General features: G+C 41.7%; 1 protein-coding gene across 4 annotated transcripts in view; it reads right to left on the bottom strand.

Annotated features, from left to right (window-relative positions):
* CHD1L (chromodomain helicase DNA binding protein 1 like) overlaps positions 1 to 16,341 on the bottom strand; it is a 37,208-nt gene extending 20,867 nt beyond the window's left edge. The window contains exons 1-10 of one of the 4 annotated variants that reach the window (XM_089489188.1): positions 16,221 to 16,302; positions 13,465 to 13,618; positions 10,373 to 10,485; positions 8,651 to 8,754; positions 7,544 to 7,658; positions 6,262 to 6,293; positions 4,577 to 4,658; positions 3,348 to 3,510; positions 2,631 to 2,786; positions 833 to 925 (exon numbers count right to left, since the gene is read on the bottom strand). In XM_089489188.1, the coding sequence (XP_089345314.1) occupies positions 833 to 925; positions 2,631 to 2,786; positions 3,348 to 3,510; positions 4,577 to 4,658; positions 6,262 to 6,293; positions 7,544 to 7,658; positions 8,651 to 8,754; positions 10,373 to 10,462 (835 nt within the window). In that variant the 5' untranslated portion in view covers positions 10,463 to 10,485; positions 13,465 to 13,618; positions 16,221 to 16,302. Of the gene's footprint in view, positions 1 to 832; positions 926 to 2,630; positions 2,787 to 3,347; positions 3,511 to 4,576; positions 4,659 to 6,261; positions 6,294 to 7,543; positions 7,659 to 8,650; positions 8,755 to 10,372; positions 10,486 to 13,464; positions 13,619 to 16,220 lie in introns of all 4 variants that reach the window. The other 3 variants (XM_089489190.1, XM_089489187.1, XM_089489189.1) reach the window with 3 other exon arrangements.
* Positions 16,342 to 16,508: the final 167 nt, after the last annotated feature.

Here is a 16,508-nt window from a genome sequence, read left to right as displayed (position 1 = left end):
ATCGGAAGACCCCTGCAGGGTTCAATAAACTGTACTATCCATCATCTCAGTGCTGTTGACGTCATTCCACATCCAGACTTGGATTGGTGTCTCCCTCCCCTTTTCCTCCTAATGGACAAAGGAGACATGGGATCTGTGCAGCAAAATAATACCATTGCTGTGCTCATCTACAACAGCATCAGCAATATTCCTCTTAGTCATCACTTGTTGTTGTTAACTGCCTCCAAGTTGACTTGGACTTAATGGCAACCCCATGAATGAGAGTCCTTCAAGTCACCCTATAATCTATTGCCCTGATTATCTCTTGCAGACTAAGGGCTGTGGCTTCCTTGACTGAGTCTATCCATCTGTAATGTGGTCTTTCTCTTTACTACTTCCCTCAGCCTTAACAAGCATTATAATCTTTTCTAGTGAGTCATGCTTTCTTATATGGTCAAAGTACAACAGTCTCAGCTTAGTCATCATGGCTTCTAGGGAGAATTTAGACCTGATTTATTCTAGGACCCTTTTGTTTGTCTTTTCGGCTATCCGTGGTATCCTCACAACTCTTCTCCAGCACTGCATCTCAAATGACTTGATTTTCTCCCTATGAGCTCTCTTCACTGGCCAGCTTTCACAGTCATACACAGAAATGGGAAATACAATGGTATGGACAATCCCAACTTTAGAATTCAGTGAAGTGTATCAGTGTATCTTTACACTTCAGGATCTTGTCTAGTTCCTACACAGCTGCATTTCTAAGTTCTAGTCTCCTGATTTCTTGAATGCAGTCTCAACTATGATCAGAGACTGATCCAAAACATGGAATATCCAGAACTATCATCATTCTTACCATTGAACAAATATGGGTGAGCTACACATTTCCGGAGCTGAATTAACACATTTTGCAGCCTAGCTTTCTTCCCTGATTCATTTTCAAAGGCATCTGAAAGACAAATGAAAATGAAAAAAATTGTTGAAGAAAGGTACGGTTATACTGTTTTCCGTCAAGATTTAATTGGAAAAATAGCTTATGGAGAAGTTGAATTTGAATTGTGGAGAAGTTGAATTTTCATTAACGCCAGCAGCGTCAGTTTCAGATTCAAAGTCAATACAGCCCTTACTACATTAGCCAAACCTCTGACAGAATTCAAAGAAATAACTGTGTTAGTCTGTAGAATCAGTACGTGGAGAATCTTGTAGCACCTTTGAGACTCAGGGGCAGCAGAGATGGGCAGCTGGAAGCTGCCCCTTCCTGCTTTGGGTCGGTGCTGCAGCAGCTGCATGCTGTGGCACCAACCAACTTCTTTAAAAAAAGCTGCTCCTGTACGCTGGCGCACTATGATGACGCCCCTTCCAGCCAGTGCCTTTTGGGTGCTATGTGCCACGGGCATCATCATGGCGCGTGCCATGTGGACTGGCAAATAGGCCAGTCCCTGCGCCAGAAGATAAATGGACATAAATCAGTCATTAGGAATGGGAACACACACAAAAAAGTGGCAGAACATTTCAGTCTCCCTGGGCATTCCATCTCAGGCTTCAGAACAGTGGTCATTGAACAAAAGAACTACAAGGATAGATTGGAAAGAGAAACAGCAGAGTTGGAATTCATCCACAAACTACAGTCCCTCAGCAATGGTTGAACAAAGATAATGGTTTCTTTACTCACTGCACACACTTCAACACTATCTGTCCTCATCCTCATGGGGGTGCCCTTCATTCACCTATCCTCCTCAATACAGACTAGTCCCACTGCAAAACTGGATCTGCCAGTTTATCTCAATACACAAAAGTCCAGTTTCGTAGGACCATCTAAAGCTGAGCAACTTCATTTCCATACACAAAGGATTTGTAATTTGAATTGACATCCTCACAAACCTCTGATAAAGAATCTACTTTTTACAGCCTTTGTTTCCCCACCCAAACCCCTTTCCTCCTCATCCATTCTCCAGCTGGATCTTTTTTCACTAGAATTCGAAGGATGGTGAAGTAGGGCTGAAGAAAAACAGATTTTGTGTCAGACTGCAGAAAAATGTCTGCAATAAACAATACCATAACACTTAATCTGGAAAGGAATGGGATTTTACCCTTTCCAGTCTTACTGTAGATGTATGCCTGCCTATAACAAGTAAGATAAACAGCTGCCTCCAGAACCTCTTACTAAGCATGCCTAAACAGCAAAACAGAGAATGGGAAAGCAGATAAATACGTTTAAATTGAACAAAAAACAATTTTTGTATATACACCCCCCAAGTGTGTGTGTGTGTGTGTGTGTGTGTGTGTGCGCGCACACACACACACACACACACACACAGAGGTATAAGTGTAGAACTTATTTATCGCTCTGCATTCAGCACTTTCATTGATGCTTTCACTTATCCATATTACTGAAGTACAGTACAGTACTCTAGACACAAGAGGCTCTGTTTTAGTATTTCATTAGCCTCCTGAACAGATGCTGGTCAGATTTAAGGACTCAGGGCAAGTTAAGAGAAATTTTAGAGGGGAACATTATTTGGGGCAAAATCAATTGATTTTTAAGTTTCCTGTTTTAGTATACATGTACACACACCACTGCACACCAAGAAACCAAATATTTTCAGATCATGGTAAATTAAATTACTTATTTTAAAAATAATCACTCTATTTACCTAGGTCTTTCATCAAAATGGCCTTATAAAATTTTCTTTGCAATGCTGACATGCCATGGTAGAGAATGACCTCCATCTTCTTTGGGAGGTCACCTGCAACTTCTGCTTTCACTCTCCGGAGCAAGAATGGCTTCAACAGACTATGCAGTTCATTAGCTGATTAAAGGAGAGAGAAATGCCATTAAAGCCATTCTAAATCGCTGTACAGGAAGAACACCCAACATTCTCTTGGATCTTCTGTACAGAATCATGATGAAAAAGGACAATTGAAAGTGAATGAGGCTTCAAAGATCCAGGAGACTGCACCACCAAGGGTTGCAGTGCCATTTCCTCCAAGTTCATACCCAAAAAGTTTTTGGTAGCACTTGAACAAAAGGGACTTATTTTTCTACCATCACATTCTTTCCTTTTGAAATTCTACAGGCATCATTATCTCTGAATTTTCTGTTTATCTGGGAAGACACCACGATAGTAAAAAAAAAAAAAATAATGTCCTTCCCCCCACACACTATTATCGAACCAATTCGAAGAAGCTATAATGTTTTCAAGTGGTATGGGAAAGTGCTACCAGCAGAATACAGAATCCCATGTGGATTTGGGTAATAGTGCTTCTGTTTCACAGTTGATGGTAGAAACAGCACATCTTCCTATAGGAAAAATGTGCACGCTTTTAATTTCCATGAAGACTCTTAAGCCAGTCACAACATTTTCACTTGCCTGCTTCCCTTTCCTTTTCAACTTCATGGTAATACTGAACAAATTCTTCCACTAGCTCCTTGGGAAATATAACTGGTTCAATAAAAGCAAGCAGGGCATATAGTTCTTGGAGACTATTCTGAATGGGAGTGCCAGTCAGCAAGAGGCTGAAATCTGTTGAAAACTGGAAAAGATGCATACACTGAGGTACTGCTGAAGCAGTCACTATCACAAATGTGAAAAATTGTCACAAAGAAATACTGTCACACACACACAAGAAATACTGTCATATCCATAAATGTTACGATATGTTCAGTAATGGTTACCTTATAAGATAGCAGTGCATTCCCATAAACACATCAAGAACATGTTTTCTATGAACGGAGACTCTTCACAGCAGATAGAGTACTTGCTATGAAACAACCTGCTGTAGATTTACCAATGAAAACTTTTTTTAACAGCTCATGCTAATCCTGACAATGTACATTGTACAAATTTCTAGACAGATCTGGGGTGGACCCAGTGCAGCTCAAACAGTCATGCATTGCTATCAGGTCCACACCTTCCAAGTTAGTAGGTATAAAATAGAAGGAGTTGAGGAAGGAAAATGATTTTGGTCCCCAATAAGACTACTAGATGCCTAAAGCTGCTTGGTCTTGTTGCACAGACAGTGAAGAAAAAAAGCAGGTCCAGTGTTATGAACTCCATTTCCTTTCTCAAGAAACTTTGAGACTTTTTCCCTGGAAGACTTGAGGCCTTTTTACCAGAGTTAAGAAAGACACTCAGTTGTAGTTTATGTATTATAGTAGAGTTCTGCATCTTCTATCTCCTTACTTTTCTCTGCCTTTAGAAAGTACTAATATCTGTCTGAACCTTAAGAACCCAAATAGTCAAATAATCCCATATATGTAAAGGGGCTGAGAAAGATCCAACTTTTCTGAGTTTCTATCAGATAACATATCATAAACAAAAGAAAGAAAGGGCCGGTACACACAGGCCAAAATAAAGCTGCTTCAGGTCACTTTGGTGGTATGCTGTTTAAATGATGCATGTGTCCTAAAACGCCAGAAGGTGCACCAAAGCCATGCTCAGTCCTAAGGACTGGAATGCAGTTTTGGCACAGCTTCTGGCCTTATAAGATGCATGTGTCATTTAAACAACATACCTCCAAAGTGACCCAAAGCAGCTTTATCTTGGCCTGTCTGTATGGGGCCAAAGAAAGAAAGAAAGAGATTGTATCACACTTTTACCTCAGAGAGTGTTTTGTGAAGCAATGAATCCTGATTCTTCAGTCTGTGAGCTTCATCTACAACAAGGCAAGCCCATTTAAATCTGAACACAAAACAGAAAAATCAGACAGACCAGATGTATCAGCCATAAAGAAAAAGTCCTGGGGTTCCCTTTCCTTCTTTCAAATTGAATGAATACTACCTTTCACCCCTGATGCTTCCTTCCCTTGCATTGTGCTATTGTTCTCCTTATGACTCCAAGGCTCCCCCCTGCCCCCCAGGTTAAGAGCAAACTGCTTCGACTAGTTCTCCCTCCCTCTCCTCCTAATTGACTTGAATTGGTAAAGCATCAAAAGGTAGTGCCCCTACTGGTCTGGCAATGTTTCTTCTTTTTAGATTACATTGGCGGGGTACAAACCGCCAGAAAGAGGCACCTCCCCGGCGCCTCTCTTTGTTCCGCAGGAGTGATGCAGCAACCAAATTGTGTGGCGCTGCTGCGGAGCAAAAAAGGAGCACCCGAAAGCAGATCTTTTTTGCGGCGTTGCTGCGACACTGCAAAGCTCCAGAGACGTTGCGATGACATCGCAGCTGCACCTCCTCATCTGGAAGTGGCACAGCTGTGACGTCATTACGCGCGCCTTGTGGTGGGCGCACCGCAGCTGCACCCACCAGGCAACCCTTGCATATGACAAAGGCACCTCAAAGGCCCATCTGTTCCAGGCCATAGTTAAATTAACAAGCCCAGTTCTACAATATGGATTCATAGGCTTTTCAATCAGATTATATGGGTTTAAGAGAGCCAGAGGACACCACCAGGTCAATCAATGTAATGTAATCAATTAATACTTCAGAGATCACATGAAAAGTTTTTAAATAAAGTTTGTTTAACCCATTCCAGAAGAGATGATAGATCCCAACACACTTGAAGCCAGTTTAACCTATAAACCATTAAAATAGTACCCATTAATCTCAGGTTCCTGAAGTTAGTTTTAAAGCAAAATCACATGCTTCCTCTGAGGCAGTGGTTCCCAACCTTTCTAATCCCATGACCCTATAATACAGTTCGTCATGTTGTGGTGACCCCCCAACCATAAAATTATGACCAACACCCTCTGAAGAAACCTGTCCAGAAAGCCCCAGGGTAGAGGGGCAGAGGGCCTGGTGGCGCAGTGGTTAAATGCCTGTACTGCAGCCACTCACTCAAAACCATAAGGTTCTGCGTTCAAGACCAGCAAAAGGGTTCAAGCTTGACTCAGGCTTGCCTCCTTCTGAGGTGGCTAAAATGCATACCCAGATTGTTGGGGGCAAATTAGCTTACAGTTGTAAACCGCTTAAGACACTGCTTAGGCAATATGAAGCGGTATATAAATGAAGCTTGTTTAGTGGTTTAAAGTAAAACTGGAACTCATTGGCTCTGCTGTCCCTTTTTGCAGAGCTCTATGTTCCTGAGAGAAGAAGGAAACGGAATGCTGTGGGCAGTTGCTAATAAACTGAGGGGCCTGGAGGTGGCTGCTACTTTAATGAGCTTAGCTTGGGGCCCTTTGTTTGTGAAGTGGTGCTTTGAGTGGGGGTCCCCTGTGAAACTGTAATTTGACCCCCAAAGGGGTTCCGACCCCCAGGTTGGGAACCACTGCTCTGAAGGAAGCTCAGATAACCAAATCTGAACTTGTTTTATGAAAACTTATGTGTAAATGTGATGTCCTCACCGTTTCAGAAATGCAGCATCTCTGAGGCACATCTGAAAAACAAGTGGAACAAAACTTTTATTCACATACTTCTGCAGGTGATCAGGTTTACTTTTCCCTGTTTTTAAAAAGAAAAGCCGTACACTGATCAAATTAAACAAACCTAAAAATCTGTTAGCATATTCTCCACAGCTTTAGAAACCAGATCCATTGATGCCATTCATATCCTTTGAACCCATCCTCCCAAAGAACAGTGCCTTTAGAATTGCCCTGGTTTATATATATATATATATTAAAAAACCCAGGGCAATTCTAAAGGCACTGTTCTTTGGGAGGTTCTGCACAGAGTACAGACAGTGCTTCCCAATGGGTTCAATCTGTCTTGTTTTTGCGTCTTAATATAATAAACCCCGGAATAATATAATTTAGCTCAAAATGATGAAAACGGAGATAAGGTTTAGTTCTCAGATAAGCACTATGCAAATATTTCTTTCACAACCCACACAACCAGAATTGCACAGCGGAGTTGGGGGATGAGTCCAATGGTCCTTATCTGAATCTGGCATCCTCCTTTCCTGTCACTGTCACATCTCACACATTCAATAGTGAATGTCAGCAATAGGGAGCCTTCTCTAGTCAGATAGGCTCCCTCATGTCTTTCAATCCTTGCAAAATTAGGGTTGTAAATTCTGATGACAGAGCACTTAAATAGAGATGTTTATCCTAACCTCAAAGGAGGATAAGGCACCAGAATATGCAGGACATTTAGGTAAAATGTAGGACACAACAAATTAAGAGCTAAGAACACTAATATAATTTTGTTCCATATGGTTTATTTACAGCTATATTACATATACCATATTTTAGCATGTACTCAAATGTATTTTTCTGATGAACTTATCTTCATTAAAATGCCTTCTTGGCTTGCAATATACTTACAGAACTCTGAGCAAGCTTAAAATGGTACTTTACTAGCAACAGACCCTTGACTGAATCTACATTTAAACTATTCCTTTCATTTGTCCATTCTGCTGAAAGTAAGAGGAAAACTCTTTCAGCATTTGCATTGTGTCCTCAAACATCCTATTGCCTAACACATTATTGGTCCTTTTCCCCTCAAAGAAACAAACTACGCATTGACTTCTGGGAGCAAGTCTTAGCCCCCTATTTGCAGTGAAGTCAGTGACACATTGCTTGAAGGGGAAATCCAAGAAGAAATGTACCACCACAGCAAACATGCAGGTTGGGAAGATACAAAACTGAGCACAAATATTGACGGATCTCCGTAGACAAAGCAAAGTACCTCATAGGTTGTCAGCAGAATGTGGAAATTATTATTTGATGTTATGTCCTGCTGTAGTTTGGGTCTTTCTTCCTTGTCACCTGAATAGGTTATGAAGAAAAGCCGTGGGGCAAACCTATTTTTAATTTAAAAATAAGTAACATTTAGCAATACGTAAGGAACACTAATAGAATATATAACTGTCTTGTACTGAGTCAGATCATTAATTCATCTAGTGTAGTACTGCCCATTCTAATTTAGGATGGTTTTCACGGTGATGCCAGGGACACACCTGGGATCTTTTTTACACAGGGTATTTGCTCACACTGGAGGCTTTTTTCCTAATCTGCACATAGTGTCTGAAAATGACACAAGTTATACACTTTGTAGAAGTACTGTGAAGGGCAGAGGAGTCCAGTGATTATATATGAGTTGAGCTGCATTCTTCTTTTAGCATTCTGTCCTTGTCTTTCCCATCTCCCTTAAGCTAAATACATATCTTTTATCCTATTACTTCTCAATTTGAGGATAAATAAATAAATATGCTATCATTTTTTGGTAACAGCAAGGTACCCTGGTTGCTTTTCTCTCACTGCTGTGTCAGAATTTTGATTATTTATACATAATTGTAGAGAGAGAGAGAAATGAGAGCATGGTGTAGTGGTCTGAGTGCTGGATTATGACTCTGGAAATTAGGGTTTGATTTCCCGCTGAGCCATGGAAACCACTGGGCCACCCTGGGTGGATCACATACACTCTCAGCTCCAGAAAACCTTATAAGTTTGCTTTAGGGTCACCAAAAGTCAGAACCAACTTGAAGGCATGCACCAATAGACAGATAAAAATCAGTGTCTCCTTGCTATATGTCTGGTATACAAGATATGTACACACAGTAGCACTTACATAATTAAAAATGTGAACATCACAACAACTATGCAACAGAGTAGTAACACAGACAGGGGATTACAGTATTTCTTTAGCATTCCTAAAGATGAGAAATACAGACAGCTATAAGAACTAGATTTTTCATGTCCGTGTTACAAGATAGTCTGAGTTTAAAACACATTCAGATTTGATAGTATTTCCATATTACACTGCTTTAAATTTCTAGAGATTCGCAAAGCTTACCTGTCAAGTTCTTCCTTCCAGTTATTTAACACGGACAGAGGACAAAGGATCAAAAAAGGCCTTCTGTTAAGTTTTCCACTTAGGACAACAAGTAGAGAAATGGTCTGCGATATAAGAGAAAATACAGAGATACTGTGTCATAAACTGCAATGTAAAGCTACTCAGGTTGCATTGTAATGCCAAGCTGAGACTTTCAGCTACCAATGAAGAACAACACAAGATGCCAGCCTTGCATACAAGTGAAGGTGCAGTCAGGCAAGTTACTCTGGAAAACAAAACATGAAATCTCACAAGCATTTCCACCTGCTCTCCCTCCTCATTCCCTGACAGTAAAAATACAATGATTAGGAATAGATACTGGAGCACCTATTATAGATTATCAGAAAAAGGAGACTGGTCTCCACATGCTTATTAATAGTCTGAATTTATTCATAAAATGTCCAGTGTGTTTCGGCCTGTACATAAATTGGTTGGCCTTCTTCAGGAGCTACATTAAAAATAAAGACAAATGCATACATTAACTAAAATTCTTTTAAAATAGGATAACACATAAATATAAATATTATATTTATAGGTTACATACTATTACTTCAAACACCATTTTTTCTTCTGTAATTACAAACAGACCCTCTCCAGTAGCTGTACCAAAAAGAATATTTATATTTATGTATTGTCCTTTTGTAAAAGATTTTAAGATATATATATGTGTGTATGTGTGTTTTAACATAGCCCCTGAAGAAGGCCAACCAGTTTATGTACAAGCCAAAACGCACTGGGCTTTCTATGAATAAACTCAGACCATGAATAAGTACACGGAGACCAGTCTCCTTTTTCTGCCGAGTAAAAATACAGTAACAGTGAAGCAAACAGCAATATTTTAAATCTGATGCTTTGGCAGTTGTTTCATCCAGCTTAAGGCAGACTCAGCTCTGTATGTACCGTATATACTCGACTATATGTATAAATCAAGGGCAGGTTATGGGGCCAGAATTATGGATTTTGCCATGTCCCGTGAATAAATCAAGGGTAAAACTTGGAGGCTCCTTCATGTGCGTATATGTGCGTGTGGCAAGAGAGATTCTAATTGAAGCTTTTTGCTTCAGCGTTTCAGCTTTCATTTGGGACAGCCCCCATTGACCCCACTGGAGGATGCACGCAGCCACGTGGACATTATGGAAAGTCCCGTTCTCCCTAATGGTGTCGCAGCTGCATGCATGCGCCCCTCCATTGGGGACAATGGAACTTGAACATCTGTGGATTTTGGTATCTGTGCGGGAGTGGCAGTGGTCCAGAACAGATCCCCCATGTATACCGAGGGCCTACTGTATTCTTGTGTAACAAATGTGGACAAAGTACAGACCTTCAGATGTTGTTGGATTGCAAGTCTCATCACTCCTAGCCAGCACAGCTAAATACTAGAGTAAAATTGTAATGGTTTGAGCAAGAAATACTGGAGTAGCATGTAGTGGTTTGAGCACTGAACTACGGCTGTGGAAAGCCAGGGTTTGAACCCTTGCTTGGTTGTAGAAACCCACTGGGTGACCTTGGGCATCACACTCTCACAGTTTCAGAGGAAGGCAACGACAAACCTTCTAAGAAAACCCCTCTGGCAGAAAAAACTTGAAGACACACAAGAACAAATCCAACAACATCCAGAAGACTGAATTCCTGATCTACAATGGAAAAAAATATCAGGGTTTTCTGCAGGAGGGAGTGATACACCTGGCAAGTCTTCCCAAGTCCCATTTCGTCACCCAGGATGCAGCCGTGCAAATCTTCATAGCAGCGTATCAACCAGTTTACACCTTCCATCTGATAGGCACGTAGATTGATGCCTTGAATGAACAAAAAAGAAAAAGAACAATGTATATGGAGAAGTTTACACCTAGTTTACAGATTAAGGCTGGAACTGCAAGCAATGCTCAGTTATTTGTTCAGTTTAAGCTTTTCCCCTGAACGCACATCATGAAGAAATGTATGCACTATCCAGGCAGATCCTTAAGGATTTATATAATGTCACACCCTAATGGGCATAAGCTTCCTGCCAGACTTCAAGCTGGGTGGGAAAGAGTTGTTTGCACACCATAGTGCATTTTGGAGGTGCTGAGCTTGACTGCATGGATTATTTCTTCTGTGCTTAGTCACAATGTTGAGAGGAAGCCTAGTGATTGTTTTGGCACAGCATTTCTGAAACATTCCAATTGGCTTGGGGAAGTGCAGTGTCAATATTTCAAATTCCAACCATCCGCTACAGCTCCAAGAGGAAGACTTGTCAGCTTGGCTCTTTACTTCTAAGGTCCTGGGAGCAGGAGAGAATGGTAGGGCTTGTGTGCCTTCCCACTGCTCTAATTCCAAAGCAGGAGAAGTACAAGAAATGTCCCTCATCTTTGCTGATACGATGAGGTCAAGGCAAAAATCTAGTCCTTGTGGAGAAAAGTAAGGTCCTGACAATCACAAATTTTTGGCACAAACACAAAAATCAGACAAAACATGCGGACCACACTAACAGTACAGTCCTACTGCCTTCAATGAGACTGCTAGAGTCTTACTTCTTACATACCGTAATAAAGCAACAATCAATTTGCTGAAAGAGCTGGAATCCAGCCAGATTGATAAAGGCAGCTAAAACATTTTAATGTTTAATTGCCTTCATTATAATCTGTTAAAGGAGTGTTTTGATACCTCTTTTCTCTGTACTTCTAGTCCATAGGAAGTCAAGAAAACACACAATGAAGCATAGGAGCAAATATACTTCAAGAGCTCCACAAATGATGAGCATGCATCAGACAGTGTCTGACTCTGAGCCACCTTCTACAAGTCAGGATAAAACAGGGGACATCACCATCTCCCTTTGAACACCTCTGCATTTAGAGAGCAGACCACCTTTAAGCACCTTCCTGTCTTGTGAGAAATGCAGAAAAACACAACTTATTCCAGTAAAATTTATTCCTGCAAGGAAATTCGCACTGCTGACTAAAAACCCCAGGATACAACAAAAGTGCTGGAGAAATACTACAAGTCAGCCAAGTCAAATGTTGGAGAAACTAGTTCCTGTTCCTGCTAAGGCAATTTATCCTAAAAGCAGAACGCATTCTTCATGCTGACAAACAGGGCCCTGATGTTGAGGTACACCAGCTGAAGAGAGTCTTTGATCTCTTTGCTACAAAGGATAATACAACTCCTCTTTGCTATAAAAAGAAAATTGATATATTTTCTCTCCAATCTCTACCTCCCAGAAAGCCTACCTCAGAACGAGAGCCCTATTTGTCAGCATATTGACAAATATTGAGCATATTGAGCAGGATACAGAGTTGGAGACTGCTATTGTCGCCTTAGTGAATGATCTCCATTTTAGCCCTGACAAGGGGAGCGTGTCTCGGTTGGTGCTTTTGGGCTGCTCAGAGGTGTTCGGTACTATTTACCATGATATCTTTCTGGGATGCCTGGGAAGTCAGGGAACCAGAGACACTGCACTGCAGTGGTTCCAGTGTTGCCTCTCTGGCAGGTTCCAGATGGTGGTGTATGGGGATATTTGCTGCTCAAAAAAGAAACTGTAATATGGCATACCACAAGGTGCCATTCTATCCACAGTGCTTTTTAACATGTACATGAAACCGCCGGGAGAGATCATCCAGAGACATGAGGCAGGATGCTATCAATATGCTGATGATACCCAAATATATTTCTCCATGCCTTTAAAAACAGCCTTACCTAAGACTAGTGTATCTCTTCTGAATGAATGCCTGCAGGAAGTAATGGACTGGATGAACCTGAACCCAGAGAAGACAGAAATGCTTACTATTAAGGGTCCTAATCTGGGGTTGGAGATGTGTCAACCAGTTCTGGATGGGATTACACCCCCTTGTAAAGAGAGGAGTCCTTGGCCAATGATGCAAATGGACTGTAAATTTCCTGGATTTTGAAAATCTCCCACATGGCCAGAAGGAGGAGGATCCAGCCCTGCAAAAGATGCCCTTCCCATACCATCTACACTCAAGACAGAAACAACAGAATGCAGGTTGTGCTTTCTGCAACCGGACCTATTCATCCCGAATTGGCCTTTTTAGTCACCAACGTGCTTGTACAAAGCACGGGATGCGTCCTTCCTGAATCTTCGTTCGCGAAGCAAAGCCAGAGAGAGGAGACTAACATCTCTAATTTTTCTCCTGTTTGGTTTGTAACATCTTGCCTGATGAAGAAGCCAGTGGAGCTTTGAAATCTTGCAACAAGTAGATTGTGCATTTCGGTTGGCCAATAAAGCTATCACCGTTTGGTGGATTTTTGTCCGAACTCCACCGTAAAGAGTGTGTTCATAGCTTGGGAGCATTACTGGATCCAAATATCAGCTCAAACAGATGTGATGGTCAGGAGTTACTGTTATCGGCTTTGACAGATACACCCGCTATGCCCCTTCCTAAAACTGGAAAACTTAAAAGATGCCAGTGCTGGTAACCTCAAAGCTCAACTTTTGCAATGTGCTGTATACTGGACTACCTTTCAACCAAGGTATCATGTTTTAGTGTGGTTTTAACGTCTGTAATTTGTTACTGTTTTTAAATGATTTTTAAATTGTTTTATTGTAATATGTTTCTAGAATTTTTATTTGTGCGCCGCCTTGGGTCCCTTTTTGGGGAGAAAGGTGGGACAGAAATCAAACACGTAAATGAATACCAAGTTTGGAAACTTCAATTAGTTCAAGTCATAGCAGCCAGACTAATCACTGGTGCATGTAGGAGTGAGCGTATCACACTATTAAAACCACTGCACTGGCTGCCAGTTAGTTTCTATGCAAAGTACAAAGTGTTGGTTATTACCTTTAAAGCCCTACATGGTCTGGGTTCAGGTTACCTATGAGACTGCCGCCATCCCATACACTCAGGACCTCTGGGGGACATTTACTGCAACCAGCCAGGACTAAGCTGGCAACTGTCACCCAGAGGATCTCTTCTTCTGCCACCCTTGAATGACCTGCCAGGAGAGATTTGAAAGCTAAAGATGCTATCTGAATTTAAAACAGTATTACAGAGTTTTCTCTTCCAGCAGGCCTACCCAGTTGTTTTTAAACTATGAATTTTAACTTGGCACATTTTTAATTTTATGTCTGGATGATTTTAATGTGCAATGGCTATCTTAATCTTGCTTATGTGTTTTGACCTAAACAGTATCATGTGTTTAGCAGGCTCTTCTTATTTGTGAGCTTGTCACCTGCAGGTCGGAGCTTCCACAGATGGCAAACCTGAAGGTGTGCAGCCCTACACACACATGCCATGCCGCCATAGAAAACCACGGGACTTATAAATGATCATATTTATCATTTGTAGCAATTGTTTCTTTGCAATGATGTAACAACAACAATAGTATTTTTTAAAAAATGAAAACAGGATTTGCAGTTCCTGCGTTTTTTGTTACCCACAAAGGGTCCTGAACACAGCCCCTGTAGATAAGAAGGGACAATTGTATTATACACTTGTCCCTCCACATTCGCTGGGGCACAGGACCCCCGTGAATATGGTAAAACCACAAATAACAAAAACACCATGTTTTTACCTGAGAGGACAGCTCTCTAGGAACCTCTAGGTCCTCCAGTGCAACTCTGTGGTCAACGTCCAACAGACACTGAATATAGAACTACTCTGGAGGAGCTACAAAGGCCTAGTAGAGTAGTCTCTCTAGGAACCTCTAGGTCAGTGATGGCGAACCTTTTAGAGGCTGAGTGCCCAAACTCCAACCCAGACCCCACTTATTTATTGCAAAGTGCCATGTCCCTCTGGCTTTCTAGTAAGAAACTCTGGCAAAGTCTGTGCTGGGGCGACAGCATGTGTGCCCAGAGACAGGGCTCTGAGTGCCACCTCTGGCACGCGTGCCATGGGTTCGCCATCGCTGCTCTAGGTCCTCCAGGGCAACTCTGTGGTCAACTTCCGATAGACACTGAACATAGAACTGCACTGGAAGATCTACAAATGCCTAGTAGAGCATTCTCTCTAGGAATCTCTAGGTCTTCCAGTGCAACTTTTACTTAAAATGGACCACAGAGTTGCGCTGGAGGACCTGGATATTCCTAGAGAGAACATATTCACTCAAAACCACAAGGTTGCGAGTTCAAGACCAGCAAAAGGGCCCAAGCTCGACTCAGGCTTGCATCCTTCTGAGGTCGCTGAAATGAGTACCCAGACTGTTGGGGGCAAATTAGCTTACTTGCTAATTAGCTTACTTGCTGTTCACCGCTATGATCTTTGGAATAGCGGTATATAAATAAAACAAATTATTATTATATTAATCAAATCCGTGAATCATCAAATCCGCAAATATGGATGGATGAGTGTATTTTCATGCCTTGCTTTGGGAAAAGCATGTAAGAAATAAAAGCATCCTTTTCATAGTAATGATAATAGCAACAACATAGGCTCCCACTTTTCAAGCTAATTCATCTAATAATAATAATAATAGGCAAATATTAATAAAAGCGAATCCTCCTCCCATCACATTTCACATATTATACCTCACTCAACCTTCTTGTAAATGTATTGTTAATTTTGTAACCTTGTAAATTCATTTTAATAGGCTAATTTTAATTTTAATGTGTTTAATCATCTTTTGGGGGGGGGGTGGAGTTGGGGATGTGATATATATTACCATGCATTGTATATCGAAGTGGTTTTATTTGTAAGCCGCTTTGATTGTTTGCTAACAGAAAAGTGGGATAGAATTATTATTATTCTTATCATTATTAACCTTTATTTATATAGCGCTGTAAATTTACACAGCGCTGTACATACAATCTTTTAATTAGGCGGTTCCCTGCCCTCAGGCTTACAATGTAAAAAGACATGACACAAAAGGAGAAGGGAAAGGTGGTGGGGAAGGGGAAATAATACAGAAATACATTTTATTATTATATACTATTATAATGATAATACAATTTATTTTCATCCCACCTCTCTGTGCAACACAACAGGGGCGGCTCACGCATTAAAACAATACAATTTCACCCTCCAACACTCCTCTTTATTTCTTCCCCCAGGAGAATAAAGGTTCAAAACAGAAATAATAATCCAGTTTGAGACTGCATTAACTGGCTCAGTGCTAGGGAATCCTGGGAACTGTAGTTTATTGTGGCACCAGAGCTCTCTCTGACATGTCTCACAAAACTACAGTTCCCAGAACGCACTGAGCCAGTGCAGTTAAAGCAGTCTCAAACCGGGTTTAACCCTGCAGTGTGTTTTGTACCTAAGATGTCATATTGAGAAGGGAGCAAGCTTGTTTTCTGCTGCTCCAGGGAACAAGACCCAGAAGAATGGATGCAAGCTGCAGGAAAAGCAATTCCAGCTCAACATTAGGAGGAACTTCGTGACAGTAAGGGCTGTTCGACAGTAAGAGTGTAGTGGAGTCTCCTTCCTTGGAGGTCTTTAAGCAGAGGCTGGATGGCCATCTGTCAAAGGGGATGCTTTGACTGAGAGTTCCTGCATGGCAGATTGGGAGTTCCTGCATGGCAGAAGGGGCTGGGCTGGATGGCCCTTGGGTCTCTTCCAACTCTATGACTCTATAAGAGCCATTCCAAGGCCTGCCTTACCGCTCAGTCCCCATCGGCTTAAATGAACCCCCTCGATGCCTTCCCCGGGCTGCCCGCCTTTGGACCGATCAGCCACCGCCCGGGAGAAGCGAGACATCGCCCTCCTCTTCGTGTCTCTCTCTTCTCAGGCAACTGCGCGCTTTAGCCTCTTCCCGGAAGGAACACAAGCAACCCACCTCGCACCCATTGGCTGGCCGGCAGAAGCGCCACGTTGTGATTGGCCACTCTTGCAATCGGGGGGGGCGTGGCCTCGGAGTTGAGCGCGCGCGAAACGCCAGGAGGAGGAGC

The sequence above is a fragment of the Sceloporus occidentalis genome, unplaced genomic scaffold (genome assembly GCF_023333645.1).
Source record: "Sceloporus occidentalis isolate IW3139 unplaced genomic scaffold, rSceOcc1.0.p SCAF_1, whole genome shotgun sequence".
NCBI lineage: Eukaryota > Metazoa > Chordata > Lepidosauria > Squamata > Phrynosomatidae > Sceloporus > Sceloporus occidentalis.
Note: the sequence above shows the minus strand (reverse complement) of the source record. Positions and strands in the feature narration are given on the sequence as shown.